Below are 11,957 nucleotides of genomic sequence, written 5' to 3'. Positions count from 1 at the left end.
TAAAGGATAACGAAAAAAATTGTATATTTTTGGCAGTCATTGTGGAAGTGCACTGCTTTTTTCTCAAAAGTCAGATCATCACAGCACAAACAATTTACAAAAGAAAAATGTTTCCTTTTCCTGGAGTTGGGTAATTAAAAACTTTCTCCCTGATCAATTCAGCGAACACCGAAGGAGACATTCCATGGCTCTTTAGTACCTGGAATGCCGTATTTTTTTTTCAGTTGAAAAACTGTGTTACCGTGAACTAACATACACAGGCTTACCTGTGCTCTTTAATAAAGCAGTGGTAATCTTTATCATTGCTCCCTTGACTTTGTTTCAACATGCTTTTTAATGCAAATTTCCTAATCTAACTTGTAAAACATTTAATATTTAGAATATACTCCTTTAAGATCCATCAAAAGAGGCAAAGCTGCATAACAATGCCTGGTGCTGGAGCATTGTGAGCCTGCTACAAAGGAATGAGGTGATTCTTTCTTTCAGGTCAGAAGGTCAGGCTTCACTGCATTAATTTTGCTGAGTCTCTTTGTTATTTATAACAAACAAGGTCATTTATTTTCATTTCCTTGTTTCTAATTGCATGCATCTCCTTTGGAGTATGAACTCAGTAAACAGGTGGCTGAAATGCTGGGGAAAATGCTTGAAGCTGTTCCAGAAAAAAGGGCATGTCCCACACTGGTAAAGCAATTTGATGAGTTAGAGATTTAGTCATAGCAGGATGTGCACCTGCTTGAAAGCAAACACGCTTCTCTTTGGCACACACAGATACATGCAAATTAAAAGAGATTATTTCACTCTGAATGGTGGGTTGATATTTGATCAAATTTAACATTGTATATTTTAAATAAAGCCTTGGTGTATATTGGTGAAATACAATCTCTTTGCAGCTGCTTTTGATTTTTTTCCATTTGTCTTTGATGAGTATTACAAATGAATGATATTTCTTCACTAGCTGAGCCTACAAAAAGAGTATGTCTCCGGAGGAGAACTTTATCAGAGAATCTTTATGATGAGAACTACCTCCCTGCACTGGAAAAAAAACGGAATAATGAAAAGCTAGGATGTTTGACTGACAAGGAATAAACCAGATCTTAAATTTTTAATTCTAAACCGAATTCCCACAAATTAAAGGGCATTCATTGGAGTGATAGTAATATGTCTTTTTAATCCAGTAAGAGCCACGTTTCCAGGCGGCCCAAACAGAACTCCTAAATACATTCTCGGGCAGCTTTTGCATAGGTAGTTATTGAATTTGCATTTGAAAATACAGGCACTATATGGCTAAATCTGCAGCTGTTTTGTCCTGAAAGACGAGATACATTGTGGACTACCTTGATTTTAGGCGCAGTTCAGAATATAGCAGGAAGCAGTAATTGTCTGGCATGACTGAGCTTTTGTTGTTGATAGTTGAGAACGGGTCCGGGGCTGAATCCGTAAGGGAAACAGAGGGAGCTTTTTCAGCAAGATCTTCTGTTTCCCCAAAGAATGGAAGGCACCATGCCCTATGTCCATAGGCTCTGAGGCGAGCACTGGGGTTTAAGAAACTGTCTGTGAGCAAGGGGAAAATGTGGAAGGAAAGCTGGAGACATGGAAGTGCCATTCCAAGGGACAATTGTTTTGTCCATTTTCTAAGATTGGGCATATGGGGGGTGTTTGGGGGAGGATCTGCAAGGTCATGTATCCCCCTGCTCTCCCTGTCATTTGTCTGCAGATTATTTCCTAAGAGGGGCAGGGAAGGCAATTTGGTTGTAAGGGTTATGCTACAGCTTTCATTGTTTAGGATGCATACTGTAGCCTTTCTATGAGAAGATTACTGTCCTGCGCTTCTCTTTCCATGCATATGAAAATACACTTTGTCATTTCAGGGAGACAATATCTTTAAATGGTATGTTAGAGGAAAGAAAATATTTTGTATCTTTAAAAAAGCTAAAAATCCAAACCCGTTCTTTAACAAAATATTTGTTTCTTGAATGTAATTATAAATGTCATTGTACATTCTTCCTGACTTCAATGCTTATCTTGAAGAGTTCAGTGAAAATAAATTGTTTTCATGAAAGCAGAGAAGCCATTTGATAAACACACCGTTTCAGAAAATTGTTCCTGAAGCAGAGGTCGGTTCTCTCACTTTAAAAGAAAGAGAATATGTTTTAGAAAACAAGCCAGGCAGCAGAAATAAGCATTTTTTGTTTCAGTCAATTCATTTTGAAAAGCAATGTGTAAATCACATGGAAAATTCTGCATTGATTATTTTGACTGCTGTAGAACCCTGGAATAAATGGAGTTGAAATGGACTTATATCAAAGAACATTGCATTTAGTAGCAAGTCGGAGTGTTATTTTAGTACTGATTTTTTTAGATTTGCTTTTGTGATCAGATGTTTTATTAAATATTAGCCATTCATGGAAATGAAGGCTGATTCTTTAAGAACAGCTTGGCACATACTGTTTATGAGCTTGGGGAAATAGTCTAGAGAACTGGATGAAATCTGCCTTCAGCTTTTCAATGTTGAAAACCCGGCCCATTGAAGCATCAAAAAAGAGAGCTCAGCTCTATAAATTGAACATAAGTCTCCTGAATGAAAGTATAGTAGTTCATTTTGGAGATGTTATTGTGGTCCTTAGGTCACACTTCTAGAAATCTGTTTGTTAATTTTTAATCTGATGAATTTATGTATGTGTCTATCACTAAGTCCCAAACTCTATTGCACAAGTACTTATAAAATAGTGTTTTATTTTTTTAATTCTCAGCTAGAATTATGCTGCTATTAATACCATAGTTCTTAATATGCTCTCAGAAGACTACATCATTAATTAGGAGACCTAAAGGATAAGTAATGAATCCTTTGGAAGACTACTCCCAGTTCTTGTACGGATCTGATCTATCCAAATAAAGCTGTATGTCTTCAGTCCTATCAAACATGGATAAATTTTTGTGTATCTTCGCATATTCTCTAGCATTGGTCACTAATTATTTTATGTTGTAACCTGTGCTGGTAGAAGGTGACATGAATATCCCAGCAAGTCACTGTAACATTTGAAAGGGACATGAGAACAGCAGCATTCTTAAATAATGACTTTTATTTTTAAGGCATGACTGTTAAACTATTCATAGCTTTTTACCTTAAATCTTGGCAGTGTCTCGTCAAGTCCTTCAGTGGCTTCCAAGCCATGACCAAAAGCCCCTCCCTTCCACACCCACCAATAAAAGATGTGCATTGTGGTCACTGAGAGTGTATACAACCGCTTCCATGGCTTCTGGGGACAGCCAGGGCACCGCTGCTCACATCTCCCCAGGGAACCACGCAGGCTCTCAAGGGTAAGTGTGCCCTCTCTTTGGGGAAATACAGTATTACTGCATTAAACCCACAAAATCACAGAAAGATATTTTCTTGATCGCTCCAGGAACATCACCACCTCCTTGTTCAGTTGCTTCATAATGAAATGTGTGCACCTGAAATGTATCAGAGGTAATATAGCTATATGCTGTATATTTCAAATAATTACCTAATAGCACATTGGATGAAATTAAAACTGAAAAACATGCATGAGTGAATCTGGTGCAGATACAAGGACTAAATATAACCTTACTCACCTGGAAAACCTCTTTGCCATATCTCACTAAGACTTTTCAGATACATTTCATTAAAATAATTCTTTCAGCAATTAGATTTGGTTCTCCTGTAAAATTAAAGTTTCTGCCCAACAAATTCCTCCAGACTAATACAGAAATTTGAAGAAGAATTTGGATTGCTCACGATGAGCATGTTTTTCTTTCTGTAGACATTGTCCTTGTAAATTCCCTTTAAAAAGTAGATGCCAGCAGCTTTTTTCCCCCTCTTTTAATAATCCTTTTAGTTTAAATTCAACAAATGTATGAACGTGGAGAGGGCTGGAGGGGAAAAACAAACAAACAAAGAGACACATACCACACAGCTTTGTATCAACAGATGATATAAATGCACACACAGAGAGCCATCTCTAACCAAGTTTTCCTGTCTTGCTTTAAAATGGCATCCCTGGAAGAAAGGAATACATTGCAACAATTTCTTAGTTTCAGTTAAAGCTTTTATTCTTTAATGCTAATCTAGAAGCAACACTGTTCCAGTCATTGTTCTCTTAAAGAAGTCAATTTTTATATTACTGGACAGTTCCTTTTCTGTTTTCAGTACTGCAATCAGTTTGTTTTTCAACGTGGTCGTTATCTCACAATAACTGTATACTAGTATGTCAGGATACTGTAACACTGCAGTCAATAGCAATAGGATATTCACTCTGCCAGAAAGTAATCCTATATTGTCCATTACACACAGGTTATTTTGGAGGGTTGTGGAATACTTTCTTTAAAGCGGCAGAAACCTTTTTGCTGTAACATAGTTCAACAGTATTAGTGGTTATCTCTGCTCTGTAAACAACTCAAATACTTGTTTTTCTGCTAGAATATGGTTAAAATTGTTGTATGTGAGTTGAGGTGGTCAAATACTTCAGGTAAGAGACGAGACTTCAGCAATCCACAGAAACATCAACGTAGGCACATGTAAAAGTTTGAAAAGTTTAATAATTTTGGTTTTCCCAGTTTCACAAAGTAGTGCATTTCCTGACTTGGGCCTGAAAGAAATAGAATTTTCACAAACCCAAAACTTTCAGTTGTGATTATTTTTCTTTTTTTTTTTTTTCTGCAACACTCCATACTTGTATTTTGAAATAATGATTTGTATTTTTAAGGAATGACTATTAAAAATACCTTTTTTTTTTTTTAATCCTTTGATCTGTAGTTTTCTAGCTGCAGCAACTGAGACAAAGAGAAGGTAAATGATCATCTGGCAGACAAGCACTAGACTCCAGCTCCCCTGATTATTTGGCTGCTCCCATCTGCTGGCTGACATTCCCTCCTTTACTGCAGGAAACGTGGTCAGTGACTAATAAGTGTTTATTGATCTCTGCTTGAGATACTTGCTGAGAAATGTAGATATCAATGAATATTTGATCTGAATTAATGCTAAGAACAAAAGTTTCTTCTTTACTGCCTCATTTATATAGGACATTTATGCCTGCATGGTCACTTATAAATGTCACCTGACTGTACAATCTGATGAGAAGGGGACTTCAGTGAGAGAAACTCTAATGAATTAATATGCTGTTAATTGTACTTTTTCTTAGCCAAAAGTTACCAGTGTAGTTGTTGCTTTGAGGGGGAAGTCAAAATATTATTGATTCTCAGCAGCTGTACTTGATAAGTAGAATATAGGTCTAATTCAAAGCCCATTGCAATCAATTAAAGGGACTTCCTATTGATTCTAGGAGGCTTTAGATTATTTTCTAAACCAGACCTGGTTGGTGCTCTGTCTTTCTTTTCTCCTCCTGTATTCCATCCTTTTTGTTTTGTGCCCTTTCATCCTCCACATGTGCTCTGAGGGGAAGGGGCTAAGACACTGTTCCTTAACAGGTGAAATCGGGGGTGTTGTACTCCTCCATCTCCTCTTCTTCCTCCCAGTTCTTATAGGAGCCAATACAGGTGGACTGTGCACTGTGAAAATGAACGTCAGGTCTTTTTTAATGTTGATTCTGCATTGTGAAACTGGAGCAAAGAGTCTCGGGCCAGCCTTGGCTCATTCCACCCCTTCTCCTCTTATCCCTCATTCTCCTGCCCCCTCTCATGTTTGCCGTCTTTGCCAGCGAGGGGACCGTCAGGCCAGAGCCATGGGGGTTGTTGAGCTGCAGTACTTGTGGGGGACTTGACTGGCTATCTGAACATTTGGATGTTAGGGAGCTGGTGTGTCTGCTCTTATCTCTGAGGTTTCTTCCTGACTCTGCTATTTGTTGGAGTAAATCTCCCAGTGCCTTTGACTTCTGTATCGTAAAAAGAAAGAAAACGTCACCGAGCCTCTGGTACTGTACCCACGTTACGGATTGCAAGACTGACACGGGGTTTGCAAAGTAGTTTGCAGAGGCTGTAAGGGTACTGGTTAAAGATAAAGCAAATAAGCCGTAACCGTTAAACACGTTCCCTTGCTACATCCTGGCAGAAAGAAAAGGACTTGCCAGGCTTGTGCGGGAATCAGTGAGGCCTGGAACGTTAGTATTTACCTGTGCAAGTTGAAAGGTTTCTGGGCAGCAGTGAGAATTTGTGCATGCACACTTTCAAGTTTGTATATGACTGATTCACTCCAATACAATTTCTGCTCTTACATCAGAAAAGCAGTTTGAGTGTTCTTAATGGCTTTTAAAATTGAATTGTGATGATGAGTCAGAGGAAAGTATAGCTGAAGATGGAACAAAGTCACAGTTTGTGTGTTACTGCCTGAATCATAATTGTTGGCATTGGTAGGCATACATTCAAATCTTTATGGAACAATGCTTTTCAGAAAGTTTCTTCGAAATCAAGGCTACCCAGGACCAGGGAAATTACTGGAGTACTCCACTTACTGTAGACAATGCTTAGTTTTATTAAACCAGCAGAAAAGACGGGAATACTTACTCAAAATTGCAAGTACTCCATACTTCCAACTGCTCCGAAAGAAAAGAAAAAAAAAAAAGTAGAATTCCAAAGCCATAGTTTTACTGAAGGACCTTAAAGAGAATAGCTTGAGAGAAGAATTTGTTGGACTCCTTTCAAGCAATATGTACAGAAAGATATAAATACTTTGGCTTATATTCCATTTTTAAAGTACTCCTGAGATAAATACTGTTACTAACAGACAGATTTGACGTCATGTATATGGATTTAAAGTGTAGCAGAGATTACTCAAGTTTAATTATTTAATAAACTACATTGAAGAGGTGCTGAGAAAGGAAAACACACACTTGCCTAATTTTTTAGTTTGTAAAATTCTCTCTGGCACAGTATCGCATAAACCCCAATATTTTCTTTAAAAAGAAAAACAAATTAGCATATATATCCCAGTTTCTCTTCTGTTTTCCCTTAAATGACTCATTAATGTCACTGCAGTCTTAGTAGTTCTGCAAAAGACTTAATTTGGGCACTCGGTAGAGGTGCCAAAGCTAGATTATAGTCAGGAACTGGAATTTTTTTGGTTGGAAATATCACCAATTTTCTATATTTTAGTTTGTAATTGTATAAATAGTATTTCAAAACTTTTCACCAAATAACGTTTTGGGGATAAGTGTTATGCCTAGCTGGAATTTAATTTTTTTTTTTAATTCTGATTTATTCCATTTCAATTTTACATTAACTTCCTGCACCAGTGATGTCAAGATGGAATATTTTGGGGTTTTCCTATTGTGCCTGTTCTTTTGTTTTCAGAAGAAACTGTGTTGGAAACAGTATATTCCATCAGAATACTCAAAATCACCATTGTTTACATCACCGTTATTTGCTCACCTTCTGAATTTAAGACTTCTAACCCAGAGGCGGTCATCGCCCGCCCACCGCGGCACCTTGGGTGCTTCCCGTCGGCCACCTCCTGCTCTGCTGGCTCGTGTTTCTGGCTCTGGAGCGGAGACCGCTGCGGAGGCCGTGGGACAGGAGGGATGAGTTGGGCTGGTCAGCCTGGGGTGTGCTGTGGCCCGACAGACAGCCCCTAGCCAGCCAAGGCAGGAATTGTGCAGCAGGCAAATTGCTTTGTAGGCCACGCGCTGCCCAGAAGCCATAAATGGCATAGGTCTGCAGCCTTTCAGGGGCTCCTTGCAATATGACGATGGGACCAAATCCTAAACTTGGAATCATTTGGTGTTCATTCCTCCCTGAAGCAATTTCCCTCTGAATTCAATGGGAATATGCTTTCAGATCTCATTAGAAGTGTAGAGAACCAGAGCGAGGCAGTCTGAAAATACCTGTATTTATATAGCAGAGCACCTCAGAACTCGGCGCCAATGATCCGTTCCTATACCTAAGCACCTGCTTATTCTAACGTGGACACTTGGCTTTACAGAAAAGTTTGTCACCCAATGAATAAAACAAAGCAGGTATTACTTCATTAACCTCAGTTGAAAGGTTGAAATGCGTTTGCTGCGCCTATACACTACCACTTTTCTGTCACTGCTTTGGAGGAATGCCCTAATGCAACGTTGCATTCTGAAAGAGATTCAATGTCTTTTTATTTCTGAACAGTTTGTTTCGGGAGCATAAATAATTTTTGCCACAGGTATGGGGTGTGCCTGTGTGAACACTCTGCGCTGTATGTTCCTCAACCATTTCCCTTCTAGCAACAGAGTAGATTTTGCAGTTTTTTCCCTTTGGTTAAAAATGGCTGACACAATGAATATGAAATTGGATTAGCTGTTTGACAGAATATGCCTGTTTTCTACTGAGGCATTTAGCAGTTCATATACATATTTCTACAAAGTTAAATTCTAATTATTCCATGTAAATACTGATGTGTATCTGCACTATGCTTAATTCTGCTCTTAGTGCAAAACGTCACTTTAGAGATCTTTCTTTGCTTCAAACCGTGACACTTCAGGATCAATCCCCTTAATAAGGGTGATCTGGTGTTGCCTGTGCTAGCAGGAGCCACTTGAGCCACCATAAACATTGAAAATAAGATTTCTAGGAAAGGAGTTAGGAAGAAGTTCCCTTCCTACATGGTGTAGCTATTGACCGTTTTACAGTTTTCTCCCAATCTACCTAAACAGTGCAAAATCATGCCTGGACATGAAGCGTGGGGCATTAAGCTCCTGAGGCAGGCTTCAGTCCGAGGTGGGACTGCAGCACAGGCCCAGGATATATGTGTCCTCGGCAGCCAGAGCAGAGATGCGGAGACCTTCGGAGAAGGTCTTGCTGCTGTTGTACACTTAAACCTTGTATACTTGTGTTGTCGTTGCTGTTTTGCAACCAAACGGAGTAAACTTAAAGGCAGTCTGGGGTGTATTTCCAGTTGTGTTACAACTGCACCGGAGTCAGCCCTAGACCCGAACGGCAGCTCTCTCCCTGTCGCAGAAGCCTTGCGTCAAGGGCATATTTTCATCCTTCTTCCTTGCACCTTGTCTGCAGGGCAGAAGTCGTGAGGTTAAATGGCCTCGCTGTTTCCTCCAAAAGTTCTGGAGCAAGATTTTGGGTCAGGAAAGCTCCATGCAGGGCAGCAGATACAGCTGCGCAGCGCCTATGAGTGGCTAAACCCATTTGGATTATTAGTGGATTGCTTTGAATCAGCCTCCAGTGACTTTGAGTTCAAGAAGGCTTCTGAGAGGCAGGTTACTGTGTTTTCAAGTCCTGCTCTTGACAGCACGTTGGAAAAATCTCCTTCCTTCTGCCACCGCGCTGGCGCAGCAAGGCAGCGGTGTAAATCAATAAAGCGCGTTACCCAAAAAGCCAAGTCGGAAGACTGGTGGAAGCGGTGCAAGTTACTCGCCTAGAACCTTCCGGGAACGAGGACAGCCATGGGCAGGAAGGGCCGGCAGCCGCTCGCTCCCGGCCCGGCCGAGCGAGCGAGCAGCGGCGCGCAGCGCGGAGCCCGCACCGGCCGCCGGGGGCGGCAGCGGGCGGGCGGGCGGCGGGAGGGGCGGTGGCGGCGGGGCGGGGAGGGGCGCGGGCCCCGCTCGCTCCTCCCGAGGAGCGCTGCCAGCGCGGCGCCGGCTCTTTCGGCAGTTCGCCCCGCGCTCCGCAGCCCGCCCCGGCCGGCGCACCCCCGTTCCACCAACTCCGGGGCAGCTGCCCCCTCCCCGGCAGCCGCGGGCCGGCCGTGACATCGCGCTGCCCTGCTCCCCCGGCCCCGCGGGCAGGCGGCGGCGGCGGCCGCCACCCCTCCCGCCCCCCCACCCCCGCCTTTGTCGGCGGCGCGGGCAGGCTGCAGCGGGCAGCGGCGGTCGGTCGGTCCGTCCGTCCATCCGCGCCGGGCGCGTGGCTCCTTTGTGTACAGCAGCTGCTCCTGAATGCGGAGGCAAAGCCCGTGGCTTGGCACCGAGCTTTTAAAAAACAACAGCCTTCCCTCCCTCTCTCCCTCCCTCCCTCCCTCTCTCCCTCCCTCCCTCTCTCCCTCCTCCTCTCCCCTCCTCCCGCCGAGGCGGACGGGCACCCACCTGGGCTCCGCCGCCCACCTCTCCTCTCTTCCTCTCCTCTCCTCTCCCTCTCCTGTCCTTGTTTACCTGCACTTTTCCGCCGCCTCTTTCCCCCGCTGTCCCCTGCCGCCTGCCGGCCCTCGTTCGTCCCCGCTCCTCGGGAAGGCTCGGCGCCCCGCAGCTCCGGTCCCTCGGCGGTTTGCCCGCGCCCCAGCCCCGGGGAAGACACCTGAAGGTGGATCTATTAAACCTCCCGGCGGTCTCTCCCAGTGCACTTCTTGGACCAAAGCACCGGCATGGATGTAAGATTTTACCCGGCTGCGGCGGGCAGCTCGCTTCCCGGAGACCCCTCCAACCTGGACTTTGCCCAGTGTTTGGGTTACTACAACTACAACAAGGTGATTATTCCCGCGTGGGTTAATTCCTCGTGCTGCTGCCGGGACCGGTTCCCCGAGAGCCAGAGTTCGGGCTCCGTCGGGGCGGGGAGGCTCGGGGCTGGGGGATGCCCGAAAGCCCGAGGCGGCCGGGAGCGCCGGCGTGTCTCTGCGGGGCCGTGGGACGCCCGTCCCCGGAAAGTTGGGGGCGGCGAGCGGCCGTCCGCGGGGCCGGAGCCGCCGGGCCGGGCCGGGACCCCCGCGCCGCCTCCCCCCCGCCTGCCGGCGGCCGCGGCGGGACCGGCCCCAGGGGGACCGGCCCCGGGGGGGCCCGGCCGCCAGGCCGCAGCCGGCCGCTGCCTCGGCCCGGCGCTCGGGCGTTTCGGTCGAGTTCGAAGCCTAAAGAGACCCGCGAGTAACTTTGGGCTGCGGGTCCCTCTCCCCCCGCGGGCAGGGAACAAAAGGCAGCGGCTTTGCCGAGCGCGCAGCCCTCCGAGGCTCGGGCCGGGACTTGCTGAACTTTTCGCCGGGCTGGAGCCGCCGCGGCTCCCCCGCGGCTCGGGCAGAGCCCTGCGGGAGCTCGGGCGTCCCGGCGAGGGAGGGGAGGGGAGGGGAAGGGACGGGACGGGACGGGACGCCTCCCTCTCCTCTCCTCTCCTCTCCTCTCCTCTCCTCTCCTCTGCTCTGCTCTTTCGGATGATTCCGGCTGTATTATGGCCAGCCTCTAACCAAAGGATTATACCGAACAGGAGGATTACCTAAAAGTACATCAGCTGCTAGCACGGGAGGATCACAAACGTTTCGGTTTGACGAGGATTGTCAGAGAAGTTGCGGTACCGCTTCTATCTGTTCGCACCTTCTCTGCGGCGTGTGTAGTTCATGGAGTAAACGTTACAGTCAGAAGCAGTAGTCGTTTCCCAGTGGCTACCTTCATTGACAAAAATTGTTTTAATAATACGGGGATGATTTGTTTCTCAAATTACCCAAATCTGGGAAAGGCAAAGTTAAGAATGACACTGTGACTCATGCTATTTTGAAAAAGACTTAGCTGTTTGCACTGTGATGTGTCAATAGCACATTGAGCTATTAGCACTGGGCCCTCACACATGCACATAAAGATCCCTTTCACACTGTGTTTTTCCTGGTGCTATGTTTGTCCAACCTCTGGGGCCTTTTGTGAGGCACTTCGTGAGATGCTGGGGAAAAGAAGGGTGCTGTACAAAGTCTAAACTTCTGTTAAAACCTGGTTTTCTAGAATGTTGTCCAAATGAGTTGATAAAGTTTGATGAAATACAAAGATCACTTTCAGACAGAGAAATAATGTGGGTTCAAGTGAAGGGATTCAGGACCTGAAGAAAACTTTCTCCTAGAGAAATTGCTTCTGAATAGATGTCATGAGTGTACTCTGTTGCTCTTTACGATAGTCTCCATCTGAGCTGCTCGATGTTCAAGTTTGTCAGTGCTGATTTGGTGGCTGCCTCCCTTGTCGAAAGGCGCAGATTTACTTTCACTGGAGATGCAGACCAGCGTTCCCGTGGAGCGTGCACAGCCCCTGCCTTGCGCATGCTCTCTGCGCCGAGGCTATTAGCATGCTGCTTTTGTTAGTAGTTAATATAGAAAGACACAG

The 11,957-nt window shown here is 44.8% G+C and overlaps 1 protein-coding gene across 5 annotated transcripts in view; it reads left to right on the top strand.

Annotated features, from left to right (window-relative positions):
• The first annotated feature begins 4,662 nt into the window (after window positions 1-4,662).
• TOX3 (TOX high mobility group box family member 3) overlaps window positions 4,663-11,957 on the top strand; it is a 113,829-nt gene continuing 106,534 nt past the window's right edge. For 4 of the 5 annotated variants that reach the window (XM_052797607.1, XM_052797605.1, XM_052797609.1 and 1 more), the window contains exon 1: window positions 9,492-10,354. In XM_052797607.1, coding sequence (XP_052653567.1) covers window positions 10,253-10,354 — 102 coding nt within the window. In that variant the 5' untranslated portion in view covers window positions 9,492-10,252. Of the gene's footprint in view, window positions 4,911-9,491; window positions 10,355-11,957 lie in introns of those variants that run through there. The other variant, XM_052797611.1, reaches the window with a different exon arrangement.

Source organism: Harpia harpyja, chromosome 9, assembly GCF_026419915.1.
Source record: "Harpia harpyja isolate bHarHar1 chromosome 9, bHarHar1 primary haplotype, whole genome shotgun sequence".
In the NCBI taxonomy this organism is placed as follows: Eukaryota; Metazoa; Chordata; class Aves; order Accipitriformes; family Accipitridae; genus Harpia; species Harpia harpyja.
The sequence above is the reverse complement of the archived record's forward strand: the minus strand, read 5'-3'. Positions and strand labels throughout refer to the sequence as shown.